Source organism: Macaca thibetana, chromosome 9, assembly GCF_024542745.1.
Source record: "Macaca thibetana thibetana isolate TM-01 chromosome 9, ASM2454274v1, whole genome shotgun sequence".
Taxonomy (NCBI): Eukaryota; Metazoa; Chordata; class Mammalia; order Primates; family Cercopithecidae; genus Macaca; species Macaca thibetana.
The window spans coordinates 65,245,259-65,257,652 of NC_065586.1; the positions used below are offsets into that span (position 1 = coordinate 65,245,259).

General features: G+C 43.0%; 1 protein-coding gene across 7 annotated transcripts in view; it reads left to right on the forward strand.

Moving 5' to 3' along the window:
• Window positions 1-12,394, forward strand: part of RUFY2 (RUN and FYVE domain containing 2) — a 64,110-nt gene that overhangs the window by 32,672 nt on the left and 19,044 nt on the right. For all 7 annotated transcript variants that reach the window (XR_007728967.1, XM_050805227.1, XM_050805232.1 and 4 more), the window contains 2 exons: window positions 9,777-9,906; window positions 10,210-10,304. Coding sequence is in view for 6 of the 7 variants with exons in the window: in XM_050805227.1 (XP_050661184.1) it covers window positions 9,777-9,906; window positions 10,210-10,304 (225 nt within the window). In the remaining variant the exon portion in view is untranslated. The remainder of the gene's footprint in view (window positions 1-9,776; window positions 9,907-10,209; window positions 10,305-12,394) is intronic.

The window sequence follows — 12,394 nt, forward strand, 5'->3', positions numbered from 1 at the left end:
ATCTTCCCATCTCAGGCTCCTGAGTAGCTGAGACTATAGGTGCATATCACCACACCTGGCTAATTTTTGTATTATTATTTTTTTTTTTTGGTAGAGACGGGGTTTCTCCATGTTACCGGGAATAATCTCGGACTCCTGGGCTCAAGTGATCAGCCCACCTTGGCCTCCAAAAGTGCTAGCATTATAGCTGTGAGCCACCGTGCCTGGCCTCTTTTTTTTTTTTTTTAAAGAGAGAGGCGTCTCACTGTGTCACTGAGGCTGGAATACAGTAGTGTGATCATGGCTCACTGCAACCTCGAGCTCCTGGGCTCAAGCAATGCTCTTGCCTTTACCTACCAAGTAGCTGGGACTATAGGCATTAGCCATCATGCCAACTAATTTAAAAACTTATTTTATTTTATTTTTTTGAGATAGGGTCTTATTTCTCTCTCGCCCAGGCTGGGGTATAGTGGCGTGATCATAACTCATTGCAGCTTTGAACTCATGGGCGCAAAGGATCCTCTCGCCTCAGCCTCCTGAGTAGCTAGGATGGTAGAGCATACCACCACACCTGGCTAATTTTTATAGGGACAGGATGTTGCTATGTTGCCCAGGCTGGTCTTGAACTCCTGGCCTCAAGCAGTCCCTCTGCCATGATCTTCCAAAGTGTTAGGATTACAGGCGTGAGCCACTGCACCTGGCCTTAAATTTTTTTTTTTTTTTTTTTTTTTTTTGAGATGGAGTTTTGCTCTGTCACCCAGGCTGGAGTGCAGTGGCCGGATCTCAGCTCACTGCAAGCTCTGCCTCCCAGGTTCACGGCATTCTCCTGCTTCAGCCTCCCGAGTAGCTGAGACTACAGGCGTCTGCCACCACGCCTGGCTAATTTTTTGTATTTTTTAGTAGAGATGGGGTTTCACCATGTTAGCCAGGATGGTCTCGATCTCCTGACCTCGTGATCCACCCATCTTGGCCTCCCAAAGTACTGGGATTACAGGCTTGAGCCACCGTGCCCGGCCAAATTTTTTTTTAGAGATGAGGTCTTATTATGTTGCTCAGGCTAGTCTTGAATGCCTGGCCTCAAATAATCCTCTGGCGTCAGCCTTCTGAGTAGGTAGGATTACAGGTGTGAGCCACCATGCCAAGCTCTTTAGCCATTCTTTTCGGGTATGTCTGTTGGCAGTAAATTCTATTTTACCTTCATTTCTGAAGGATATTTTCATTGGGTATAGAATTCTGGGTTGGCAGTTCTTTTAGCACTAGAGAAATCTTACACCACTTTCTCTTGGCCTTTATGGTTTTCTGATTAAAAATACACTGTCATTTGAATTGTTTCTCTTTAGGCGTTAATGTCATTTCTGTCTTACTGCTTTCAAAAAAATTTTTTTTGGGGATTTAACCTATTTAGGATTTGATCAGCTTCTTATATCTGTAGGTTTATGTCTTTGTCAAATTTGGGAAATTTTCAGCCATTACTTTTTCAGATATATATTTTTTTAGTGTCAGTTGCCTTCTCCTCCCCTTCAGAGACTCTTGATACCATGAATGTTGGGTCTTTTTTTTTTTTGAGACGGAGTCTTGTTCTGTCACCAGGCTGGAGTGCTGTGGTGCGATCTTGGCTCTCTGCAACCTCCTGGATTCAAGTGGTTCTTCTGCCTCAGCCTCCTGGGTAGCTGGGACTACAGGCGCGTGCCACCATGCCCAGCTAATTTTTTTTTTTTTTTGAGGTGGAGTCTCAGCCTGTCACCCAGGCTGGAGTACAGTGGTGCGATCTCAGCCCACTGCAACCTCTGTTGCCTGGTTCAAGCGATTCTCCTGCCTCAGCCTCCTGAGTAGCTAGAATTACAGGTGCCTGCCACCAAGCCCGGCTAATTTTTTTTTTGTATTTTTAGTAGAGACGGGGTTTCACCATCTTAGCCAGGTTGGTCTTAAATTCCTGACCTTGTGATTCACCCGCCTTGGCCTCCCAAAGTGCTGGTATTACAGGCGTGAGCCACTGCGCCTGGCCTTTTTTTTTTTCCCGAGATGGAGTCTCACACTGTCGCGTAGGCTGGAGTGCAGTGGCATGATCTTGGCTCACTGCAAGCTCCGCCTCCCAGGTTCATGCCATTCTCCTGCCTCAGCCTCCTTAGTAGCTGGGACTACAGGTGTCTGCCACCACACCCGACTAATTTTTTGTAGTTTTAGTAGAGACAGGGTTTCACCATGTTAGCCAGGATGGTCGCGATCTCTTGACCTCATGATCCGCCCACCTTGGCCTCCCAAAGTGCCGGGATTATAGGCGTGAGCCACTGTGCCCAGGCGATCTTTTTTTTTTTGTTTTAGTAGTCCCACCAGTTCCTGTTCAGATTGGATTATTTCTGTTGTTATATTTTCAAATTCATTCATTCTTCCCTCACCATCTTCATTCTTCTCTTGAGCCCTTTCAGCAAGATTATTGTATTTTTCAGTCCTAAGATTTCCATTTGATCTATTTTCTTTTGTTGTTTGTTTTGTTTTTGTTTAGTTTTGAGATAGGATCTTGCTGTTGACCAGGCTGTAGGGCAGTGGCATGATCATGGCTCACTGTGAACTTGAACTTCTGGACTCAAGTGATCCTTCTGCCCAAGCTTCCTAGGACTACAGGCATACACCCCTATGCTTGGCTAATTTATTTTTGTTTTTATTTTTTGTAGAGATGAGGGCTATGGTATATTGTCGAGGCTGGTCTTGAACTCCTGGTCTCAAGTGATCCTCCTGTATTGGGCTCCCAAAGTGTGGGGATTATAGATGTGAGCCATGGTGCCTGGCCAGGCTCTTTTTTATGTTTATTTCCTTTCTTCTTTCTTTCCTCATGATTTTTCAGATGTGTCTTAATTGGTAGTGGGAGCATTTTAATGGTGGCTGCTTTAAAATTCTTGACAGATAATTCCACCATCTGGATCTATGATGTTAGCATCTGTTGATTGATGTTTCTCACCTAACTTGAGACCTTCCTGGGCCTTAGTATAACAGATGTTTTTCAGTCGCATCCAGGATACTTTGGGTAGAATAAGACTCTGGATTTTATATATTGTTTTGGCAGGCCTCCACTGAAACCACACTAGTAGGGGGATGTGGACAGTAACCCTTTACATCAAATGGAGTTGGAAGCCCAAGACCATTCCAGGTGGGATGGAATAGGGTGCCTAATAACTGCAGGGATTGAAATCTGAATCTTCCAGTCAGCTTACACTGATACTGTGGAGAAGGGGAGTGGTGCCATGTTACTGTTGGCGGGTAGTGGAAGTCCAGGCTCTCCTCTTGGTTTCTGCTGAAACCATCTTGGAAGAGAGAGGACGAGAAGCCTCATTACCACTGGGTGGAGGTAATCCAGGCTCTCAATTGGCTTTCACTGATACTGTGGGGGTGGTTAAGAAATGCCTTGTTAGGCCAGGCATGGTGGCTCACGCCTGTAATCCCAGCACTTTGGGAGGCGGAGACGGGTGGATCACCTGAGGTCAGGAGTTCGAGGCCAGCCTGGCCAACATGGCGAAACCCCGTCTCTACTAAAAATAGAAAAATTAGTGAGGCGTAGTGGCTGGTGCCTGTAATCCCAATTACTCGGGAGGCTGAGGTGAGAGAATCACTTGAACCTGGGAGGCAGAGGTTGCAGTGAGCCAAGATTGTGCCACTGCACTCCTGCCTGGGTGACAGAGCAAGACTCTGTCTCAAAAAAAAAAAAAAAAAGGAAAAGAAAAAAGAAATGCCTTTTTACTGCTGCATGCAGATTCAAGTCCCAGGTTACTCTTCCATTGTTACCAGTGAGGTTGCTTGAGAGACACTTTGTTTTATTTTTTCTTTGTTTTTTCCCTTAGATCCAGGGATAGACTGCATTAGTTTACTTTCTGTTTTTCTGAGACAGAGTTTTCGCTCTGTTGCCCAGGCTGGAGTGCAGTGGCGCAATCTCGACTCACTGCAACCTCTGCCTCCCGGGTTCAAGCGATTCTTGTGCCTCAGCCTCTTTAGCAGCTGGGATTACAGGCGCGTACCGCCATGCCTGGCTAATTTTTTGTAGAGATGAGGTTTTGCCATGTTGGTCAGGCTGGTCTCGAGCTCCTGACCTCAGGTGACCCACCTACCTTGTCCTCCCAAAGTGATGGGTTTACAGGCATGAGCCACTGTGCCTGGCCCAGATTAGTTTACTTTCTGTTGATATAACTGGGTACCTGAGACTGGGTAATTTAAAAAGAAAACAGGCTTATTTCTTACAGTTCTGGAATCTGGGAAGTCCAAGATTGGGCAGCCACATTTGGTCATCTTCTGGTGAGGGCTTTGTGCTGCATCCTAACATGGCAGAAGACATCACAGGGCAAGAGGAGTGTACTGAGAGTCAAACTGGCTTTTGTTTATTATTTTTATTTATTATTTTTCTTATAGAGATGTGGTCTCACTATATTGCCCAGGCTGGTCTTGAACTCCTAAAGTGATCCTCCTACCTTGGCCTCCCAAAGTGCTTGGATTACAGGTGTGAGCCACCATTCCTGGCCTACCAAACTGACTTTTATAACAGACCCATTCTTGTGATAACCCATTAGTCCACTACCCTGTTAATTCATTCATGAAGGCAGAGACCTCATGAGCCAATTACCTCTTAAAGGCCTCACCTGTTTGTTTGTTTTTGTTTTTTTTGAGACAAGGTCTGGCTCTGTTGCCCAGGCTGGAGTGCAGTGATACGATCTCAGCTTACTGCAGCCTTGACCTCCCCAGTTCAGGCAATCCTCCTGCCTCAGCACCCCTAGTAGCTGGGACTATAGGCACACACCACCACACCTGGCTAATTGTGTTTTTTGTAGAGATGAGGTTTCACCATGTTGACCAGGCTGGTCTCAAACTCCTGACCTCAAGTGATCCGCTTGCCTTGGCCTCCGAGAGTGCTGGGATTACAGGCGTGAGCCACTGTGCCGGCAAGGCCTTACCTCTTATGCTGTTAAACTGGGCATTAAGTTTCAATGTAAGTTTTGAAGAGGACAAACATTCAAACCATAACAGATGCCTTATTACTGCTGGGGGTTAGGAGGGTTCAGGCTCCCACTTGACATTTTCTGATACTACCACAGCAGGGTGCAAGAAGGTTACCTTATCATTGCCAGGCAAGAGTAGAAATCCAGGCTCCTCACTCAGCTTTTGCTGACTGAGGTTTGTTGCGGGGGCATGGGTTTTTTCTCAGGTGTTTTGCTGGAATAGGACATTTATTGTCCAAAGTTTTCTGTCTTGCTAGGCTATTTCCTGGCCCTTTGGCATGGGAACAGCTCTTCTTGGGGCTTTTTTTTTTTGTCTATGCCCATTAGTATTTAATGGGTTGAGGGCTTCATCAACACCTAATCTGACCTATATGTGAGACAAAAAGAAACCTGAGGTAACTCATCACCATGTTGTTCTTTGATTCCTGGAGTTCCTAGCTGATCAAACATCTTCTCTTTACTTTCTGAAGTCTTCTTTTGTTGTTGTTGTTTTGAGGTGGAGTTTCACTCTTGTTGCCCAGGCTGGAGTGCAATGGCGCGATCTCGGCTCACTGCAACCTCTGCCTCCCGGGTTCAAGCGATTCTCCTGCCTCAGCCTCCCAAGTAGCTGGGATTACAGGCATGTGCCACCATGCTCGGCTAATTTTGTATTTTTAGTAGAGACGGGGTTTCTCCATGTTGGCCAGGCAGGTCTTGAACTCCCGACCTCAGGTGATCCGCCTATCTGGGCCTCCCAGAGTGCTGGGATTACAGGCATGAGCCACTGTGCTTGGCCTTGGAGTCTTCTTATGTATATTTTACATATAATGTCCAGAGTTTTTAACTGTACTTAGTTGGAGGGATAGGGGTGCTTACTTCATCTTTTCCAGAACCAGAATTCTGTACTCCATTTAAATCTACCACAAATATAATAATTTGAGGAATTTGAGGAATTAATATGTAGAATTCCCTGGCTTTAGTCCAGGGTATATTACTGTGATTAAAAACCTACAGACCGAGCCTGGTGGCTCACGCCTGTAATCCTAGAACTTTTGAGAGGCTGAGGCAGGTGGATCACGAGGTCAGGAGTTCGAGACCAGTCTGACTAACATGGTAAAACCCCGTCTCTACTAAACATTTTTAAAAAATTAGACAGTCGTGGTGGTGGGCGCCTGTAATCCCAGCTACTCAGAAGGCTGAGGCAGGAGAATCGCTTGAACCCAGGAGGCGGAGGTTGCAGTGTGTCGAGGTCGCACCACTGCACTCCAGCCTAGGTGACAGAGCACGACTCCATCTCAAAAAGAAAAGAAAAGAAAAGAAAATCCATATTATTTCTACACTGTGAAAACTGTGAAACTGAAATCCACTCCCAAAGCCAAAAGCAGGGCCGGGCGTGGTGGCACATGGTTGTAATCCCAGTGCTTTAGGAGGCTGAGGCGAGAGGATTGCTTGACGCCAGGAGTTTAAGACCAGCCTGAGCAACATAATGAGACCCTGTCTCTACAAAAAGAAAGAAAGAAAGAAAAAATTAGCTGGGTGTTGTGGCACACACCTGTAGCCCCAGCTGCTCAGCAGGCTGAGGCAAAAGGATTGCTTGAGCCCAGGAGTTCAAGGTTGCTGTGAGCTGATTGTGCCATTAAACTTCAGCCTGCTGGGTGGCAGAGTGAGTTCTTGTCTCTAAAAACAGAACAAAACAAAAACCCCAAAACATTCAGAAAAAACAATTCCTCTTAATTTTAAGTTACAAGGAGCATTTAAGTCATCAGATTTATTAATGGTGCCCTGGGTTTGTTGTGTAAGTCTCTGTGCCTTGTCAAATGAAGCACATGAAGAACACGACTGGGATACTTGGCCCATCAGTAGAATAGTCTTGAAACTCTGGTACTCTGTTACTGAATTACCTTTCTAGTGTTTGACAAAAGCATGGGTAAGACAATCTGATATTCTGCAGTAATGCAACTTATTCTGTAGTGATAACCCAATTTTTTTTTTTTTTTTTTTTTTGGTCACAGTGGCGCGATATCAGCTCACTGCAACCTCCACCTCCTGGGTGCAAGCAATTCTCATGCTTCAGCCTCCCGAGTAGATGAGATTACAGGCACCCGCCACCATGCCCAGATAGTTTTTTGTTTTTAGTAGAGACAGGTTTCACCATGTTGGCCAGGCTGGTCTCAAATTCCTGACCCCAGGTGATCCACCCGCCTCGGCCTCCCAAAGTGCTGGGATTACAGTCATGAACCATAAATATATATATTTTAGAGTCTCACTCTGTTGCCTAGGCTGGAGTGCAGTGGTGCGATTTTAGCTCACTGCAACCCCTGCCTCCAAGGTTCAAGCGATTCTCGTGCTTCAGCCTCCTGAATAGCTGGGATTAAATGTGTGTGCCACCACGCCTGGCTAATTTTTGTATTTTTAGTACAGACAGGGTTTCGCCATGTTGGCCAGGCTGTTCTCGAACTCCTGACCTCAGGTGATCCACCTGCCTCGGCCTCCCAAAGTGCTGGAGTTACAGGCATGAGCCACTGTGCCCAGCCTGAAAATGTTTTCTAAGTTTATTGTTTAGTTTAAAATTTTGATTATAGTGGTTTTTATTTAGACATTTTAATTCTTTATGTACTTACATCTTCCTTTTTCTTTTTCTTTTTTTTTTGAGATGGAATCTTGCTCTGTCACCCAGGCTGGAGTGCAGTGGTGAGATCTTGGCTTACTACAACCTCCGCCTCCTGGGTCCAAGCGATTCTCCTACCTCAGCCTCCCAAGTAGTAGCACACCCGGCTAAATTTTGTATTTTTAGTAGAGATGGGGTTTCACCATGTTGGGCAGGCTGGTCTTGAACTCCTGGCCTCAAGAGATCTGCCCGCTTTGGCCTCCCAAAATTTTGGGATTACAGGCATGAGCCACCATGCCTGGTACATCTTCCTTTTTTCCTTTTATGGTTTTTGCTTTCAGTATTCAACATGTATTCTGACAATATATTTATATAACTTAAAAACAAAATTTTCCTTTGCTTTTTCATTCACTTTTTTTTTTGATTCTGGATGATGAGGCCATTCAACAGGGTACTGTGTGCTTTGGTTACTTCAGTGTTTGTAACATACACAGTAAGTCCTCACATTATGTAACATACACAGTAAATTCTCACTTAATGTCATTGACAGGTTCTTGGAAACTCTGACTGAGTGAAATGATGCTAAATGAAACCAGTTTTATCATAGGCTACTTGATGTGAAGAAGAGTTAAGTTTCTACTGCATAATTATTTTCACAAAAAATCACTAAACTGCTAACTAAAGACCTTCTGGTCTTCTAGTATTAAATATTGAAGTAAATGTGAGTTATACATACATTTAAGGAAAAATGAATAAAAACGAGTAAGCTCATTCTTTGCCCAATTATTACAGTTCGGGCTCACTGGTGGCCGGAGCCTATCCTGGCAAGTTGGGCACCCAGTGGGAACTAGTCTTCCACAGGACACTATTCCATCACAGGATGTACCCAAACACACCCACACTCAGGCTGGGACAATGTAGATAATGCCAGTTCATCTAATGTGCACATCTTTGGAATCTGGGAGGAAACTGGAGTACCTGGAGAAGACTTACACAGACATGGAGAGAACGTGCAGACTTCACACAGACAGTGGCCCCAGTGGGAATCAGTTTTTTTTTCTTGTCAATGTTATAAGGAAGTAACAGTTGAAGAGATGCTGTTCAAATTTTAAATTTGTAGTAAAATAGTATTTATCAATAATTTGTAAATTCCATTTTCAGGTACTCTTCTCTTCAACCTGAATTACAAAATCTAAAATTTATTCCACTGGAAAATATATGGCTGTATATGGAAATGCTAACTATGAGGAAATAAAAACTAATCTAAATATTAACACAAAAATATTAAAATAATGTACTCAACATTATAATGTTGCAATTAAAATATAAAGTATTAGTAACTGTAGTATTGTTAGTAGATAAATGCCTCACTTGTTATAACTGTTTATGAGAAATAATCATGGAAGTGATTTGTGTTCTTTTTTTTAGTCAGCTTAAAATGTGGAAATTCAACTATGTTTGCTTTGCCAGCTAGCACCTTTAGAATAATTCAGGAGTTTTGGTGGCAGGCCTATAGTCTCAGATGCTGAGAGGCTGAGGTGGGAGGATCACTTGAGCCCAGGAGTTGAGTCCAGCCTGGCAACATAGCAAGACCCTGTCTCCAAAAAAAAAAAAAAGAAGAAGAAGATTGCAGGAATGCTTTCAGAATTGGCATTTCCAGGCAGTGTGGACTTTCTCCCAATGTCTGCTTGGTTTTAGGTCTTTCATGTAATTGGTCAGCTTCCAACAGTAATTTGCAAACTAGCACTCTGCAGCAGGGCTGATTTTGCCGTTACTGAAGTTAAACTGATTTAGCAATTGCTATAATTCTTATATTGGAATAAAGTTTTTTTGTAAAATTTTTCACATGGCATAGAAGTGTAAGACTATTAGAATCTTATGTTCCTCCTCTTAGTTCCATTCCCAAGATGTAACCAGTTTTAATATTATGGTGTTTGCCTTTCCAAGGCATTTTCTATGCTTATGCAATATTTATGTCTATGGAATTAATTAATGATGTAAATGGTTTAGCAAGGATTGTTTCATGGCTAGCAAATGAGTCAATATTTTGTGGTTGGAAAACCCTGTGCTGCTGGACTTGTTTACCGAAAAATATTTGTGAAAGAAAATGTCTGAAAAATGCATTACAAAGGCCAAAGTAGTAAACCAAAAGGGTGATTTTAGTAAAGAATACATAACAACTGTCATGTGAGAAATAGCACTGAGCTTCTGTGTATTATTTGTCATTCAAGGGTGCAACTGGAAACTGACTTGAAGATTGAGAAGGAATGGAGGCAGACTTTGCAGGAAGATCTTCAAAAGGAGAAAGATGCCTTATCTCATCTTAGAAATGAGACTCAACAAATCATTAGTCTTAAAAAAGTAAATAGTGGTAAAACTTTAAAAATTCTATCTTGACAAATGTTAACTTATTTAAAAAGATAAATTATAATTTACATTATACCAAGGAAATGGATGTACTAGTCATCTTAAAAAGTATCAGTGAAGAGATTAAGTAAATGGAAAATAGTTGATACATATAGCAGCTAGGAAAGACCTTTGGACACAATTTGTTTCTTTTAAAAAGCTAAAGGATGTTTGTTTCTGATTAATGGTATATATACATTCTGGAGTTTCTTGTTTCTTTCTTTTAAATTGCATTTTCTGTCTTTTATTGTTCTGAAGGAGTTCCTTAACCTCCAGGATGAAAATCAGCAGTTGAAAAAAATATATCATGAACAAGAGCAAGCTCTTCAAGAACTCGGCAACAAACTTAGCGAGTAATTTCTTTTTTTCCTTCAACTAAGTAGTCATTATTGACTTTTATGAAAGATGTAAGTGTGCCAGATCTATTAGGGAGAAAAGTTTAGATACAGGAAAGATATGAACTAGGCAGGGCGCGGTGGCTCACGCCTGTAATCCCAGCACTATGTAATTCTGGGCCAAGGCGGGCGGATCATGAGGTCAGGAGTTCAAGACCAGACTCGCCAATATGGTGAAACCCTGTCTTTACTAAAAATACAAAAATTAGCTGCTTGTGGTGGCGTGTGCCTGTAATCCCAGCTACTTGGGAGGCTGAGGCACAAGAATCGCTTGAACCCAGGAGGTGGAGGTTGCAGTGAGCTGACTCCAGCCTGGCAACAGAGCAAGACTCTGTCTCAAAAGAAAAAAAAAAAAAAGAGAAAGATATGAACTATTAAACAAAACAAAAACTATAAAGATTAAAAAATGAGACTAGACTAGAGAGATTTTATTTAAAGTTTTACTCATTTTAGTAGACTTAGCTTTGAATATTTCCCAATAGATGAAAACTAACACTCTTGTTCAATTTCTTCAATATCAGAGAATTCAGAAGTTATTAATATATTTTTCTTAGAAAAACAGAAGCTGAGGTTTCAAAATATCCAGGGAGCTGTCTTTCAGATTGTTTTGAGAAGAAGCCAGCATCATGAGAAGTGGAGGTTGTTTCATGCCTCCCGGAGACAGGGCTTAACTTCATACAGTTTGGCTTTGTTGAAGTAAAATGTCATTGGGATCCTGTAAAGACAAGATGGAGAAATGGTGTTCTGCCTTTCTCACATTTCCTTTTTTTTTCAAAGACAGGGTCTCGCCTAGGCTGGAGTGTAGTGGTATAATCATAACTCACTGCAGCCTTGACCTCCTGGGCTCAAGCAACCCTTTCACCCTTCAGCTTACCAAGTAGCTGAGACTACAGGCATGCACCATCATGGCCTACTAATTTTTATTTTTATTTTTATTTTTATTTATTTATTTTTTTTTTGAGACGGAGTCTGGCTCTGTCTCCCAGGCTGGAGTGCAGTGGCCGGATCTCAGCTCACTGCAAGCTCCGCCTCCCGGGTCCACGCCATTCTCCTGCCTCAGCCTCCCAAGTAGCTGGGACTACAGGCGCCCGCCACCTCACCCGGCTAGTTTTTTTTGTATTTTTTAGTAGAGACGGGGTTTCACCGTGTTAGCCAGGATGGTCTCGATCTCCTGACCTCATGATCCACCCGTCTCGGCCTCCCAAAGCGCTGAGATTACAGGCTTGAGCCACCGTGCCCGGCCTAATTTTTATTTTTTATAGAGATGGATGGGGTCTTGCATGTTGCCCAGGCTGGTCTCAAACTCCTGACCTCAAGCAGTCTTCCCACCTCAGCCTCCCAAAATGCTGGGATCACAGGTGTGAGTCACTGTTCCCAGCCACATTTTCCTTTTGTTCCCCGCCACATTTTCCTTTTGTTCCCCATGGTCTGTGTTTTGGGTTAGCAGCTTTGTGCCTGATTGAACATACTACCAGATATTTGGAATAAGCTCAAGGAGGTTTAATTTAGTATTGAATGTACCACTGCCACATTTAAAAAATATAGTCACTTTAAATTTTTAAAATTTATTTTTATTTGATTTGAAACAAGTCTTTCAAGTTGCCCAGGCTGGAGTGCAGTGACGCAGTCACAGCTCACTGCATCCTTGATCTCTCAGGCTCACGCTGTTCTCTTATCTCAAGCCTCCGGAGTAGCTGGGACCACAGACGCACACCACCTTGCCTGGCTAATTTTTTTTAAATTTTTTGTAGAGTTAGGATCTTGCTGTGTTGCTCAGGCTGAACTCCTGGGCTCAAGACATCATCCTGCCTCAACCTCTCAGAGTGCTGAGATTACAGGTGTGAGCTACTGCGCCCAGCCCACTTTTTTAAATACGGAAAAGTAAAAATAAGAAAGCTACAGTGTCTCATAATCTCATTACCGATACAAATCTCTTTGATGTTTTATATGATTAGAACATTCAAATAGTACATAAAGGTTTAAGATAAAAAAGCAAGTACTTCCCTTCTCCTGAGTGTTAATCCCCAAAGTTTAGCTAACCTCAAACA